Raw genomic sequence first — 16,700 nt, 5'->3', positions numbered from 1 at the left:
CAAGCTGCTTTTTCCTGTATTGTTTGGGAGGGCTCAGGTGCATGTTCTGGGAGAAGTGTGAGTGCTGCACAATCCTCTTGGCTTTTGACCTCTGGTGCTCCTAGCACAGCCCCCAGAACTGCTACATTTTTAGTCTCTCTGCCTATTATTCATGCTGACTGTTTCTGAGCTTCCCTGAATCTTATTCCCTCAGGCCCAGAAATGCATTCAGCGCATCTCACTAAAAAACACAATGTGAAAGGACATCTGTGCAGCACTCCTCCCGCTGGGTTCCTTCCTTCTGCTCCATGTGCCTGTGGATGATGACCTTTCAAATTTAAAATCTTAAAAGAAAACCCAGCCTTCTGCCTTCTCTGCCCAAAGTGTACTTGGCTCTGCTTTGCCAGGGACGCAGTGCTGCATGGCAGGACCATATGTATCTTCCATCCACCCGGAGACAAACGCGCTGAATTCCTCTGGGCCTTTTCGTGAGGGAGAGTTGGAAGGATGGTCTTCCTTGGGAAGAGAATGCGATGAGCTGGCTGAGCTATCTAACTGCTTCTGGGAACAGTATTTTTAAAATAAATTCACAGATGTGAACACTCTCAGGGAAAGAAAGTTGATTGCCGCCAGTGGTATGCTTACTGGTGGAATATATAATCAGCCCTGCATTCACCTCCAGCCATTCTATTATTTTCACTGTCTGTATGGCCACAGGTTCAACAGCAAATGCTGGAAATCAGATGCCTTTCCTGTCAAAATAAAACATTCAGGCACAGAATGCAGCTTTCCTCTTCAAATTCTCTCTCTTTCCCCTTCCATTCTTGCTGATTAATGAGCTAGCACAGAGAGATCATTTGATAACATATCTTAACACATTGTGCAGCAAGCTCTTCAAGTGTGTTCCAGGAGTAATATTTAACTGGCAGGTTGATAAACAATGTATGTTCATATATCTGTCTGACTGTCACTACACTATTACACAATATTCAGGCAGGCTATAGAAAAAAAGATTTTCTTCTAGAAAAGAGTGGCTACATACTTCAAATACGTATTCTTGTCATGCCACTGTTGCCTCTGCCTTATATTTCAGCTTCACTGTCTTTAATATGAGCAGAAAAAGAGTAAAAAGCCAATCAGGGACTTCAGAATGATTCTCTTCTGCCAAGGAACAGTACTGTCTGAAGTAAAGATTGGTGCATGGCACACTCTGAAAACATTGTACTGATACTGCACAGTTAAGAGTTAAGACAGCCTATAGCAGAGAAAACCTTTTTACTCTTGAAGCTGTTGTTCGGAATAGCAATGATGCCCTTTAAGAATCCTTAGGTACAAAACCAACAGGGACAAAATAGGCAAAGGGCCTGAGGGTGAAGTGTCCACATAGTTTAGAAACCACATTAGGTGCACAGCTACCAAGTGTTTCAGAATTAAACTCGTTACCTGGTTACCCAAGAGAAACTCCAGCCCCAGAGTGTCCCTACAGTTGCAGAACAGGTTGCACACTCAGGACTGTTCTGACAGGGGCTTCTGCAGAGCTGTTTGGATCAAAGTGCCTACCTTTGCATAGGATTCATGATAATCTGCCTTCTTTTGACATGATATGTGTAATCTAATTTGGACCTGGTTTTGAAAACAGATAAAATCAATGTTGCCCATCCAGTTCTGTCTGTGATGAATAGCTGCCCAGGGACAATTGCTTCCCAAGTGGGCTTACAAGTGAACCTGAGCAAGAAAGTATTTTCAGAGCAGCCTCTGTGGACTGGGACCATAGTCAGGCTGATGTAAGGAATGTGGTTTGCATATCCTCCTGGAGCTGACCACTGATTTTAATACTCAGTACTGGGAAATAAAGGGGAATTTGGTCACAAATATGATGAATAAAATGGCTTTTAAGGATTTTGAGGCATGTGGATCTCAAATGTATACGCTTTACATTTTAATCATGGATGCCTCAGGTCTTTTATGCTTTTACACATTGCATCCAGGTTATTCCCCTCTGGTGCCCCTAAGATCATAGAATCACACAATCATTTAAGGTTGTAAAAGACCTCTAAATACACCAAGTCCCACCATCAGCGAATCCCCACAATGCCCACTAACCACATCCCTCATTGCCACATCCACGTGGTTCTTGAACACCTCCAAGGAAGCTGACTCCACCCCCTCGCTGGGTGCCACTGCAGCACCACTTTTCTGAGTTTTTCCCAACTTGAACCTCCCTTGGTACAGCTTGAGGCCATTCCTCCCCATTCTGTTGCTGTTACTGGGGAGAAGAGGCTGACACCCTCATTTCCACAGCCTCCTTTCAGAGCAATAAGTCTCCTCTCATCCTCCTCTTCTCCAGACTGAATGATCCCAGCTCCCCATAAGACTTGTGCTCCAGAACCCTCACAACTTTGTTGCCCTTCTCTGGACACACTCCAGGGCCTCAATGTCTTTCTTGTAGAGAGAGGCCCAAAACTGAATACAGGACTCAAGGTGCAGCCTCACCAGTGCTGCGTACAGAGGGATGGTCACCTTTCTTCTCCCGTTGGCAATACTACTTCTGAAACAAGCCAGGATCCCGTTGGCTTTCTTGGCCACCTGGGCACATTGCTGACTCATGGTCAGCCAGCTAATAATACCCTCAGGTCCTTTTCCAAAAAGCTGCTCCAAACAATGTTAGAAAGACTGTGCTCTGCAGCATATTAAGCAGGTTTGTCATTAGTGAGAAATGCTTAAGACCTATTAGGCTTCAAGCATAAAACTAAATACATGTGCTGCTGATCTCAGATCCTCATTTGTGTACATGTGTTGTAGAAGATGGGGATTGTGTAAACATTACGGAGTCAAGGGATTGGTTTGATTGTACTTTTATTTGGATTTTTGCCTGCCCTGTCCCAAAAGCACAGTAAAGAGTGTTGATTGAGTCAGTAGGACTGTGGTACCTCAACTAAGCGCCATGCTGATGTCTAGCATTGTACAAGGAAAGAAATGTAAGAGTTGTGATGAGGAAAGAAAAATAAGACTTTTGTTCTCTTAGCACAAATCACTCACAATGGCCCCCTGAACTGAAACCATGGGAAAAAATCAATTTCTGCCCACTACAGTGATTCTTGGTGCAATTGCTACTGAAGATCTAATTGAGAAGACAGACAGCTACTCTATAAATCGCAGCCTCTCTGCCTTAGAAAGACCAAAAGCTCATTTCACATTTTCAGTACCCTTCTCATTCTGCCTTGGATTATTGCTTGCTTCCCTTCTCTCCACTGAAGCTAGATGCTGAGGGATGACGTAAGAGGAGAGAAATACAGGGGGCAGCTCCAAACTGAAAATGGAATACAAACATACGTAGAAAAAAAAGGAGTGACTCAAGTTATGCATCTGCTATTAGTGGCTGGATAAATAATCCAGCAGTCCCAAACACACAAAGGATTATAAACACCCAGAGAAACACTCTGTCAATCACCATAGCTACATATTTCCAATCATCTTCCACCTGAAAGAGAAAAAAAAAAAAGGATAGATTACGTGTAATGTAACATATAATTGTGAGTTAGCATTTAATGGTAAAAAAAGTCCCTTCTGCTTTTGAACAAGGAAGAACATACATCCTGGCAGAAACATTGCTTGTGGTGTTTATAGCTGTTCAGTTTTCTTAAGAGGGGTCTATTTTCTTAACAGTATTTATAACTTCTGGGTGAGAAATTAAGCATTCTCCTAATCTTCTACTGATTTTTTTTCCTGAGAATTCCAGTCGGTTGGCAAAATGTGGCTGTGTCTGACAGCAGCAAATAGAATGAGACCATGTGACGGGTGTAGATTGAGGTGATGGGGCAGGAGGCTGAGTCACTGCAGCTGCACATGGCTGGATCCTGCCAAAGGATCTGGTCTGGCTGCCCACATACGAGACAGCCTGCTGCTCTGGCATGATTGGCTGCACTGCCATTCCAGTTAAACACTCTGCCTCCAGTGAAATGGACAGCTGAGCACATGAGCGTTAGAAAAGCAAACATCCTGACTGCGCAAAGCTGTGCCATGTGCTGAACAGGCTGGAGTGAATGTAAGTTTCGGGGATACACGCTGGAACAGCTTTCAGTGAAGTCACTGTCCTTCGAACCATGCCTGTGCGTGAGGATCACTGCATCAAAGAGCACTCATTCACATAAAACCAGTGAGTGGTAAAGAGATCCCTGCTTAAGAGTTCTCTCCACTTGTTTTCCTCCTTTTCTTGCTGTAGTTCTTCTGAAAGGACATACAGCATGAACTCTAGCTACAGTTGTGCTTCCACAATTTCCCTAAGTTCTTCCACAATCTCCAGAGATATTCAAGATCTTTCTGGTTGCTTGCCTATGCGACCTAATGTAGGGAATCTGCTTTAGCAGGGGGCAGGACTGGATGATCTCCAGAGATTCCTTTCAATTCCAACAAATCTGTCATTTTTAAAGGGCTTCTATTCATATGGGACATATCCATAACAGCATGCACATAGCTGTATACATCTGAACAAAGCAGAAGCCTCTAGAATAATTTGCTCAGTGCTCATTGGAGAAAAAAAACAGAGAAAGGATTTTTCCCACATGAGAAGTCCTGTCTCCAATCCTTGGTGCACTGTGAAAGGTGAGATGCAGAGCTGCTGATGCACACACCAGACTAAGAGTACAATTGCATGTGGCAAAAGAGGTTTGCAAAATGTGAATCAGCGTGACTGGAAATGAAAGACTTATCATGGGCTTCATAATCAAAGTGGCACACTACTTGAACTGCTTCACACAAAGTCTCCTCTTATTTGGAATGCATCGTAGAAATCAGCTGAATGCAGTACAAGGGTATATTTTCTGATGCTGTGGCACTGAAAACAGGGCTGAAATGCTGGGGTGAAACAAAGCATTAGGGGCATAGTTACTAAGCAAGACTCAGTTCAATCCCTGCCTTACTGTGTACTGCTTGACTCCTGTCCTTTTCTTTGGTCTTATCCTACGAAGCCTGTCACCAGGCCTTAGCTATAGCCCAATATTCAAAGTTATGCACTTTGTTTTCAGATGAATTTTCTGCAGGACATTAAAAAAAACATGGGGGAGAGGGGGGAAGGAGGGAGGCAGAATGAATTTTGGGGTTGCATTGAAATTGTATAAATTGGTGCTGATTTCAATGCAAATATTTGGATTGAAAGAATATCTCTCAATAATTATCGTGCAAAATATTGGCTTTTTTGTGATAGAAATACAGTAGTACTTTTAATTTTGAAATGGAATTTGTCTTCTCATAGCATCTAAAAAGCATCCACATTTAAAGTTAGAGCAAAAGTAAATGTTTCATTAGGATCAAAACTCTTTAAAAACAAACCATCTTGAAGTGTCAAAGAGTTTTAATTCTTTATGAGGCTTTGGCAAGTGTTTATGTGAGGTAATCTTCATTGGAGTTGCTTTTAGTTCTGTGTTTACTCCCAAAAAATTGGCTCTTGCATTCTTAAGATTCCAATGTACATCACTTTCTATGACAGCAATCCTAGCTAGGATGAAAGATTTATAGCCTTACACAAGCTAATCTATTTGTTCAAATGGCAATTCTTTTTTTTCTTTTTTAATTAAAAAAAGCCTGTGTGTGTGTGGATCTTATTCACCTATTGTCTGTTTTTGTTTATCTGCCTCCCCTAAACTCAAAACTTTTATTTTAAAATTGGAAATAATGTCTTGCTGAAGGCACAGTGAGTCAAACCACTGCAAAAATATAAAAAATTGTCAGAAATCACCATACTGAAACACATACTGAAACCCTACATCACAGTTGTTTGCCTTGCTTGCTATTCTTCCATGAAATTCTGCAAGCGTGACCTTGTGCTCGGCTTGCTACCTCCCTTACCTCTTTGGTTTCATTTTGAGACTTCATGTTCTCTGCAATGAACTGAACGTTGTTGATGACATCTTTCACTTCTGGGGAGTACTCTGTGTGCTCTGCCATCCATTTCAATGACTGATGACTCAGCTGACTTCTTTTGGTTGAGGTGAGTTCGGCTGCTTTATCACAGTGACAACACCGGTGCTCCTTATGTAATTTGTTATCTTTGTGTTTCCTGTGCTTTGCTTTGCCTGATGCTTTGGCTGATCCTTTCTTGGTCTCTTTGGAGATGTTTTTTTTCTCCTGTTCTAGAGGCCGCTGCATCAACAGAACCTTGGGGAGCAGGCTAAGAAAGACAGTTTTTACCCATTTGGGCATTGTGTGTGTAGTTGGAGTTCTGTAATGTATATTTAGGACAAACACAGTGATGACGATGGAGAGAGTCACAAATATCATCGTGAAGAGCAAATATTCACCCACGAGAGGTATTACTAAAGAGGTAGATGGAATTGTTTCTGTGATCACTAGTAAAAATACAGTCAAAGAAAGCAGAACAGAGATGCAAAGAGTCACCTTCTCACCACAGTCAGATGGCAGGTAAAAAACTAGCACAGTCAGGAATGAGATGAAGAGGCAGGGAATAATCAAATTTATAGTGTAGAACATCGGCAATCTTCGAATATAAAATGAATATGTTATATCTGTGTAGATCTCTTCACAGCAGTTATATTTGATGTCATGTTTGTAGCCAGAAGCATCAACTATTTCCCACTCACTATTTTCCCAAAACTCATTCATGTCTACTTTGGAGCCAATGATCAGAAGATCAATTTTGGCTTTGTCGTAAGTCCATGAGCCAAATTTCAAGGAACAGTTCTGATGATCAAATGGGAAAAAAGTAATATCCATGGGACAGGAACTTTTAAATATAGCTGGGGGGGTCCAGGTGATCATTCCATCGTAGCGAAGAAGGGCTTTGGTCTTGCCTTCAACTTGAAAATCTCCCACAGCACTAGAAAGACAAAAGAGGCAAAGAGAAGAAAATGCTACAAGAGGAAAATAATGTATCTTATGGATATAGCAAGATGATACTTTTCAGAGAAGGAGTAAAATGGAAAAGTGTTCGTCATACTTATTGTATAAGACAATATCTGGTTTCCAGATTTTATCTGCTGGTACCCGAACAAATTCAATTCCATCATACTCTCTGGGATCCCATCGCAATTTGTAGTCATTCCAAATCTGAAAGAAGAACGGATTAGAAGTATAAACATTGTGTTATCAGCAAGTATCTGCCTCACAGATCTTCCTCATGAATGGGAGGTTGCGATAGAGACTGGAAGAGAATCATGAGTAGAAGAGAATCACGAGTGATCTGAAAGACATCAAAATCATAAGCTGGAGAAACAGGGGACATAGGTGAGCATTGCTCACATTGTCTTGCCATCTATTGCTCTGGGAGGAGCTATGATAACAGCAATTCACTGCTGACATGCTGAGCTCTCTCCTCTGGCTTGCTACCTCAGTGTATAGCAGTGCTACTCTGCACTGCAAGCAAGAAACATGGTCCTTGCTGCTGCCCATATTGGATTGGGTCCTGAAGGCTAAGGGAGACCAACATCAAAGGAGACAAACTACCTAAAAAGGGAAAGGAGGTGCCTGTGCACAATGTCAGGTTGGTGTGGCTGGGAAACATTACTGACTTTATAGGGGCAATGAATATGAGCTCAGTAGCAGCTAAAGACACCTTTCATTACTCTCTAGTGACTTATCACTGGGCTATGGTCCAAGTTCTCACAGCCTACTCACAGCCTGGTCTTAAGTACCATAACTTCTCAAGAAAACTTTGTGTGGATCACTAACAGGGTCTGGAGGAAACTGTTTTGGTGAAAGATAGCTTGTTTCTCTCAGCAGCTAAGATTTTGTAGGGATCTTTGCTTATGTATATGTGCTTAAATCATCAGGTGAAGTTAAGGCATGTTCTTTTTGATAAGAAATGTTTTCACTGGAATCTTTAATATGGAGATGACTTAGGATCACAGAGTTGCATATTTAATCACTCTTAAAGTGTACATTCAGCTAAATTTACTAGTGATAAACCAGTGATAATGAAAACTCAGAACACAGGAAAGATGGGATATTTAACTTCTCAGAAAAAAAAAGAAGAAATTACTTATTCAAATTTTGCTAATGTAGTGTCTCCTAATTTGTACCTCTTAAACCATATTACAGAACACTTATTATATAGACCTAACATTCTATCACATTAATGCAAAGTGTATGAGAAATGCAATGCAGTCACTTACATGTCTTAGCCACAAATTGGTTTCCATAATCTGATTGACTTCATCCTAGAAAGAAACACAGGCATGCACATCTTCACTCATATATCATTTATAGTATGCTGAGATGGCCATAGTCTTATTCTGACAAAAATAGAAACCAGAATTCCACATTAACTGACATCAGCTATTTTCTGCCTGTGGTCAGTGGCACTTGAGTGGATAATAAAGATAACTGGACAGAGCTGGGCTATTTTCAGGGTGGGGGTTACAAGTTGTATACAGACAACTGCAGCTCTACCAAAAAAATGTTAAGGCTCTGCTGAAAAATTATGCCCCACACATGTGTGGAAGAGAGCTGCACTTGCCAGAGGCCTGAGTGTATGGAGGACAACAAACTTACAGCTGCTCTGATCAATGGCAAAGGAATAAGGTTCTACTGGTGACCATGTGTTTTGTTGGGCTCAGTTTTTAAAACGCTCTATTTACATAGTACAGTACTGGACAAAATTCAAGGAAAACAACATCTGCAGTACAGTTCTTGCATTTCTATGCGAAGTTGTGCAGCAGATGAACTAAACCTGCACTAAGTTAAATCACTGCTGCAATGAAAACTTATTTTTAGAGTCACTTACTGCTGTTGTCAACCAGCAGTGTTGGGCACATAAGGGTGCTGCAAAAAGCACAAAAATAAAATATGGGATCCTGTTCTAAGTAACCTTCAGTTTAAAAGTGTTTGGAAAGATACAGGTTATTAGTATATATGAATGTAGCCTAACATTTCCAATGAAAATATCTGAGAATATTGCTTCGTGTAGTTCTTAATATGTAAACATATGATGTCAAAAATTTTAAAATACTTACAGACCAAAGAATACAGAAAATGCAGATAATTTTTATCACTGAGTACAGAGGACTAAGCAACAAGATAGTTTTGAAAGCCTTGTTGGGCTCCTGTCTAATGGGCAAGGTAACTAGGCCCTTCTCAAACCCATGACACTTGATAAAATCCAAATGGATCCACAGGAGAACTAGGCTGCATGTTAGACAGCACAAATACAATCCCATGTCCCTGGGGTAGGCAAACCCTGTGACTGTGAACATTTGGTACTGCTGCTCCATAAGCCAGGGGCTGCTGCCTAGAGCAGAGGGATTTGACATGATAGAGATAGCCAATGAATCTGTCCAATGTGAACTGCCTGTATGAGGAGCTCAAGTGACCCAGCTGACAGAATGGCAAACATCTCACTGTGTACACATAGGCACAGGCATGATAATACCAGCTGTGAGGGCTGTGTGCGCAGACATCATGAGTACGTCTGCTGTTGGAACACTTTCTGTGTTTTACAGTCATGCCCAAATCTCAGCAGTCTTCTGTAGTCAATCTTACCACATTTGTAAGCTGGGTAATGGCCAATTCAAAATGCACTGTGACGGGATCAGATACATTTTCCACCGGCCTGATGAACTGGTTGTAGTGGGAGAAGAGTTTGTGAAATAGCCGTTCCTCTGACTCACAGGCTGTGGTGTCTGCATTGGTAAAGATAAATAACAAGTACTTCAGAGGTAAGGAAGAGGGAAAGTAGGTGCTAAATAACATGCTGCTCCAGTCTTCCGTTCTGTGTATCAAGATACAGAAGCTTACTTCTGCTCTGAAGGATGTCCATTTGTTAAGTTCAGTGAGAAAAAGATGGAGGTTTTGTAAGAGAGAACACTCTTTGGGAACAAGCACATCCGACAGAGCTGGACCTCCCAATTAGTGTGGGACAGATTAGAGTTCCGTAGGAAAAAGGCGTAGGGCAGGCCCTGAACTGCCTCACTGCAGAAACAATAGAAATGCTCTGAATCTGTTACATACACCCCAAATCTGATACAGGCATTTTCCTAGTGCTTGAAACAAAAGACTTTGATTTTAAAAGGAAAGATTAAATCGTGTGGTTTCTGGTCTGTGATCACACAGATGTCCTGCAGGAAGATGATTACTCTGAAACACATTATTTTAATTGTTTGGGCCACTCTTCCCTTGGTTGTGAGCCTTCTGCATTAATAAAGCATGCTCAGATTCAGAGGATTATCATGATTTAAAGCTGAAACTTTGGTTATTGCTGATTTCATTTATGAGCAAATATGCCAGTAGAACTTGCATGATTTGGCATTTTGTTCCATCCTTTTTGCAACTTCTAGAGAAGAGACACGAATATCTGCAGAATTTGGATGTTTGAATATTGTGTTTTGTGCCACTTAAAAAGGAAATTGCAGTTTCATTTTCAGATCTCCTTAGAGCCATCCATCAGGCTGTGAGTAGAAGTCCCCTGCTGGGGGAACACGGGTTTCCTGCAATAGTCTCACATCCAAAGCCAATGAGTCTAAAATCATGTTTGGTCTGAATTTTTCTTGCTGGCTTAGTAACAGACTTAAAGTAATAGAAGCAGGCAAATATGTAGGCCTCTCGTTTTTATACTCCAGTTGCAGATGCTCATCCTTTTAGTGTTGCTTTACGACAATGACTTTGTGCTCTGCTAATATAAATGCTGTAACTCAGAAATGTCCTGGTCCTACAGGCATTCAGAAAAGGCATAGTGACTTAAAAGCAGGAATCCTGCTGAAATTCAGAGAGATGCATGGAGATCACTGCACCAGAAACAGATCACAAACAGCAGTGAATGAAATGCATCGGAGTTCTCACTTTTGGAGATGTGAGCACAGAATGTGCTTCAGTGTGCATTATTAAAGCAGTGGCAAAATTCAAAATTCAAGCATCGAGCAAAATTGTGAGAGCTTCTCTATCATTGTCATTCTCTGCTAGAAACAGTTCCTCAATTAGTTCTCAGAATAAAATGAAGAATTCTAGCTGTGAAAATTAATATTGTAGCTCTCTCAAAATACTGTTGAAATCTTACAATTTTCAAGTTAGGAATAGACAATAGAAGCTTTAAATTGCATTCATTCCATAGAATCAGAAACAGAGGCTAGAAAATACTTTACAAGACTAACACCAAAGACAGCCTACCTGTAATTAAGAATGTGAGCATGAATGCCCACGCACCAAAAGCAGGGAGACACCAACATAGCCGCCTCGTGGGATGCATCGCCGGAAGCAGAACACACCTTTTGAGAAGAGAGATTTGAGGTAAGCCAGGAACTGAGAGCAAGAAGACACTGAAACCCCTTGGTAAGTAAGAGGTGCAAAGATGGACTTCAGTTTTGCATTTGCAGCAAACTCTGCAGCCTGCTAAGCAGAGCAAAGCCTGGAGAGTTGCTTCCACAGTCACCAGGAGAGAAGAGCTCACGCTGTGCAGAGAGATGGGAGCGGGAGCATCCTATCAGGTGACTTTCACATTTACAGACACCCGCACCCTTGCCTCTGGGGGAGTGTGTGAGAGTGCAGGAGAAGGAGGAAAGGCAAGAGGCAGGGTGGCCGTGGCTGTGCGGTGGGGGAAGAATCCTCCTGGCTCTCCACATGCTGAGTAAAACAAGCTTACTCAAAAGCATCTGTTTTAACTATTGCTTGGTCCTCACCAGAGTGAGCATGTCAAAATATTCAGGGATGAAACAACTTTGCTTTTCTCACCAAGGACTGATTCTGCAGCAGGAGGAATGGATATACGCATCTAACAGAAAATATATCTGAGCCTTGAAATAGGAAAAACATCATGCGCTGGAATTCCTTGACAGTATTCCAGGCAATTAAATACAAAGGCAAATAGATTTACAGTGGGCATCTGATAGGAACAACCAAGTGTGCTGAATTCTCTCCTGACAGACAAGCCAGCTCACAAAATCCATTTTCCTATGACTTTTTTGGTGCATGTGCTCAGACAGAGAATCTCCTTTATGTGTGCTCAGTACAGCATGAACACATCTAAGCAAAGAGATGAGTGCTTTGGTCAAAACAGAACTGCTCCTAATTTCCCATCATTACACTGTTGTATAAGCGTGGGAATGAAAGAAAAGCCATGAAAGTAAAAAAAGATGCCCTTTTTGTTGCACAACACAGAGGCAATGCTACAGCTCGGGAGGTGAAATCAAAATACCTTCTATCCATGTTGTTAAAATATGAGTAGAAGGGAATAGGTCTGCATGGACGAAAGAGACTTAAGAATGAGTTGTCTGAATAGAACTGATATTGGAAGTTAACAAAGTCGCCCATGGCAAATTTTGAGGGATGAAAAGACAGTCTTGGAGGTTACAAGCAGAAAACCTATTCCTAAGCTTACTGGATCCAGCCTGGTTCTGCTGCTGATGGAAGTAAGTTTGAGTTGAGCTTTCCCTCAGGAGAAAACTGACAAGGTAAGAAGAATCACACCATAAGAACATTTTGGTGCCAGGAACTAGACTGACCTCTCAAAAACAGCAGCAAACTAAACATGATTTTAAGTTAAGGAGGTGCAGTGAGGCATGGCTATGAAGCATTTCCAAGCTGAAGTTAGATATGAATTCTTCTGTGAAGTAGTTAAAGATGAAAGTAAAGATTTCAGCATAAAGATTTTGTCCTGCACATTTTCATTTTTCCAACACTCTCTGAGAAAATAAGAAGTGGAAACAACAGGAAATTGTTTTGCTTTGTGTCTGATTTTTCCAAGTTGGAATGTTTGTTAGAGTGATGCTAACAGCCTAGGTCTATAACCTTGCAGTTCCTTTATATAATCCAGGGAAGCTCTTGTTTCCTTTTTGAATTTATGCTGCCCATGGTTCACTGTATTTCACAGAATTATGCAACTACAATACATCAGAGGATACCTGCTACTGGATGGAATGAATGCTTTATGGCATACACACTCCAGTTCAAGTAGAAGAAGAACAGTAACATAGTTAAAATCAGTGTGAAAATAAACTGACTCCAAATTCAGTTTTTGTTCTTCCAAGCAACAGACTGGCCAAGGAATTGGTTGTCAGAGGTAAAAACATCTACAAGCTTGTATCTGGGTTAAATAGGCATCCATGGCTTGCCTGAGTAGCCTGTGCCAGGCCTCACCAAACTCCGAGGAAGGAATTTCCTCCGGGCAACTAACCTTACACTCCATACATACATATATACATTTAGTTTCAAGCCATTCTCCTTTGCCCTATCACTTCTTGCCCAGGTAAGAAATCAGTGTCCCTCCTGTTGTAAGCTCCCTTTAGTTACTGGAAGGCCACAGAGAGTTCTCCCTGGAGCCTTCTCCATGCTGAACAAGCCCAGCTCCCTCAACCTGTCTTCATAGAGGAGGTGCTCCAGCCCTCTGAGCATCTTTGTGGCCTCCTCTGGACCCTCTTCAACAGCTCCACATCTTTCTTGTGCTGGGGGCTCCACATGACTGTCACCTCCATCCCTGTAAAATTGGGCATATCTTGAAGTGATTCACCTGGAATCCACCTGGAGAACACTAGCCTGCCAACCTCTCAGATTCCTCAAGAGATCTGGTATAACCTCCTACAGCTGAGATGTTACTAGCAGCAAAATGTTATTATTCTCTTAATTCTTCTTCTGTGCAATGAAGGAATGGCTCTTCCGAGGATGCTGAAGGACTAAGTATTGTATTATTAGACTGCACAGACCTGCTTCATCAGTGAGGATTATAGCTTCATCAAAACAGGAGTTTGCTATTGATCTGTGTTAGTACCATGCTGAATGTAGTTAGGATCCCATGTTTTGTTTGACTCTTGCACTCAGCACTCAGTACAAATTACTGGTGATCTTGCATTGTAAAGTAGTTTTCAGAAGGATATTAAGAATACAGCTTTGCTGCGTCTCTGGCAGATGCTTAACCCCCACAGAAACACTTCCAGGTCATCACCCTTTGTTCAAATGTGAGTACAGTATATCTTGAAAGGTCTCACATGGAGCAGTGCATTCACAGGGATGGTTTTCCTGCACTACCTGCAGCAAAGCCATGTGCAAACCCTGGGCTGTGCCTCTGTCTTATTCTGGGACCTTAAATGCCATCAGTGTTTGCTCCCTCATCCATTAGTCACTGGATGGAGGCCAGGAGGAGCGGGAGATGTGGAGCATGTATGTGGATGGAACTCAGGGGGCCATTGCATGTAGATGCAGTGCCCCATGCTCTAAGATGATTTACATGAAGGCATTTTGGGGAGTGAGATTTTAAGTGATGGGTGGGAAGAGGCTGTGAAGCCTGCATCAACCACAGCTTTAGCAAAAACTGAGCACAGAATTTCTTCAGTTCAGTAGTATAATCTATGGTACAGTCCCTTCTTCCTTGTTCTTCTGTTTTAAAGGGATAAAACCATGACAATCTGATAGTGAGGCAGTCGTTACATGCTGAATAACAGTACATTAAGGAAGATGCCCATCGAGGTGATGCAGTACCCAGAGTGTGAGACAAAGATCCATCTTTTTCAAAGTTGGAGCATCTTTTTAAAGTCAAAATGTCACTGATGGCAATGTTCTTGATACACCTTACGCTGTACATGAGAGTCAAATAGCATCACTCTTTTCAGCTTCAGTGACCTTCAGTTTGGAACAACTCTTTTTGTAATTCCATAGAGACCTATTATAGGCTGATAAAACCTGATCAGTTCTAAGGAAACTAAAACTCAAATCAGTAATCTCTATCTGGCTTTTCTACTATTCTTATTAAGGCAAAGAGTCCTGGGAATGTGTTTCAACGAGCAAAATTTGTACTGCTACTGGAGTAGCTGAAGATTTCATTGTCAAAATGAATGTCAACAATTATCGAATAGCAATTCACTAGGTATTATTTTCTTCACAACAAGACATATTCACAACCATAGTTTCACTTGAAATGAAGCATTGTTTTGCACCAGATTTCACTGGAAAATGGTCACCAGGAGCCCTTCTGCCAAAAAACAAGCACACAGAATCTTGAAAAATTGCTGACTAAAATGAATGATGTGAAGAAGTCAGAATTTATTCTGACAGGTCTCAGTAGTCCTGTTGAAATTCTACTTGGACATAAGAAATTGGTATACTTTCTTCTTTAGACTTGAGGCAAATCTATCAGATGTGCAAGTTCAGAGCAGCAGGGACTAATGGCATACAAGGATGCACTCTAAAGGTGCTTGGAGTTCTCACCAGCTGAACACTTTGACAGAATTCTTCTCAAGGAATATTTCTCTCCAGAGGAAACCACTGCAATGTCTAGTAACTTCTCTCCTGTTTGAAAAAGAAAAGTATTATCTCTCTGCTAACACTGACTACTCACTGACTTATTGCCACAGAGCTTGTACTCACATTGTGCCAATATCTCTCAGCAGTGTTGTTTTGAATGGCTCAGAGCCATTTTTTCTTAGCCATTTCTCTAGTCAGTCAGAAAAGCATGAACATTTTCACAAGATACATTAATTTCACAGAGCAGTAATTACACAACCAAAATCAATATACAAAACAAAAACTCAAATTGACAAAAATAAATATTCACCCAAACCTAAGCTCCCTGACAGGGCTGATGATGAGGAGGAGTGTTCTGTGACTGTAGTGACATATGACAGCCTCAGGAGAGCAAGCAGCACAGTGACATCTCCCATGAAATCTCATCACGGCACATCGATTTCATAAAATATTTCAATTTTTGGTTGATTTATATGAAAAGCAGAGAGAGGACTTTATTTACTCTCAGGAAATAGTACCACCTCTCTGCAAACAGAACCACTTAGCCCAAAACTCAGACTTCGACTAAAATTATTTTTAATCCATTTTAGTAGTAATTACTTAATTGCTGGCTCTCAAAGTGCACTGAGAAAGACAGCTGTGGGACTGGTAGAATATAAATGTGCTGAGAGGCAAAGAATAAAGACACTGCAATATAACTGACCAAAGCTCCAGTGCTCCTGAAACATGTTGTTACTTTGAGAGATCTGAGTTATACCGTTTTTTAACCTCCTGTAACAGCTTATATTTGTATATGGAGGGGGAGCACTTCCAAGGTGCCAAAGGAGACCAGCTGCCCATTCCCCTCTAAATGGATGACAAGTCAACAACAGAATCTTCTGGTGATGCAAGAAAAACAAAATCTACCTTCTGTTATATGAAAAGCAGTCGCTCTAAGAAAACAATAACTCTGCCACAAAAAGCACAAATCAGTGCTTTCAGGCGAGATCTTGTTTTTACTAGGTTGGTGGACTTGTCCATCTCCCCTGTGGACATCTTTGTATTTGTAAGAGAAGCATGAAGACCATCAGCAAAGTTGACTTTCTTCTTTATGTTACAATGTTTTATTTTTGTTAAATGCCAGCCTGACAGCCACAGAGATCTGTACACTTCTTTTATTGCATGGTTTTGTGAATGCGATGAGTTCAGACATTTCGAGGACAAGCAGAGCCATCAATACTTCTTGTGCCTCTGGCCAAGAAGTGTAAGGAGAAAACCTGATGTCATTATGGTCAAAAATCTTCTCTGTTGTTTTTTAAAGGAGCACTTGGAAAGGAAAAAATGAGAATAATAGCGATGTTGTAATGAGCACTGTGATTGAGAGAGGAAATGAAAAAAAATGCAAAACAGCTGCCATTATTAATTAAGAAAGGTGATATGTTAAGGGGACAGGCTTTGAGTTCTGTGCATACACTTGAGATTTGACAGTGAAGAACGTTTGTCCTGTCACAGCCTTTGCAATGTTGCCTTAGGTTTTGCAAGCAGAGCTGAGAGATTGCTACACTTGT

At 41.3% G+C, this 16,700-nt stretch overlaps 1 protein-coding gene across 1 annotated transcript; it reads right to left on the bottom strand.

The window, feature by feature from the left end:
• Positions 1–3,337: 3,337 nt before the first annotated feature.
• CHRNA6 (cholinergic receptor nicotinic alpha 6 subunit) lies at positions 3,338–11,170 on the bottom strand (the record flags this gene model as incomplete). The annotated part of the gene is made up of 6 exons (XM_079548234.1): positions 3,338–3,460; positions 5,824–6,811; positions 6,932–7,041; positions 8,106–8,150; positions 9,472–9,611; positions 11,092–11,170. The coding sequence occupies 6 exons, from the start codon at positions 11,168–11,170 to the stop codon at positions 3,338–3,340; spliced, it is 1,485 nt and encodes a 494-aa protein (XP_079404360.1).
• Between the last annotated feature and the right edge of the window lie 5,530 nt (positions 11,171–16,700).

This window comes from Tetrao urogallus (genome assembly GCF_951394365.1).
Source record: "Tetrao urogallus genome assembly, chromosome: Z".
Taxonomy (NCBI): Eukaryota; Metazoa; Chordata; class Aves; order Galliformes; family Phasianidae; genus Tetrao; species Tetrao urogallus.
The sequence above is the reverse complement of the archived record's forward strand: the minus strand, read 5'-3'. Positions and strand labels throughout refer to the sequence as shown.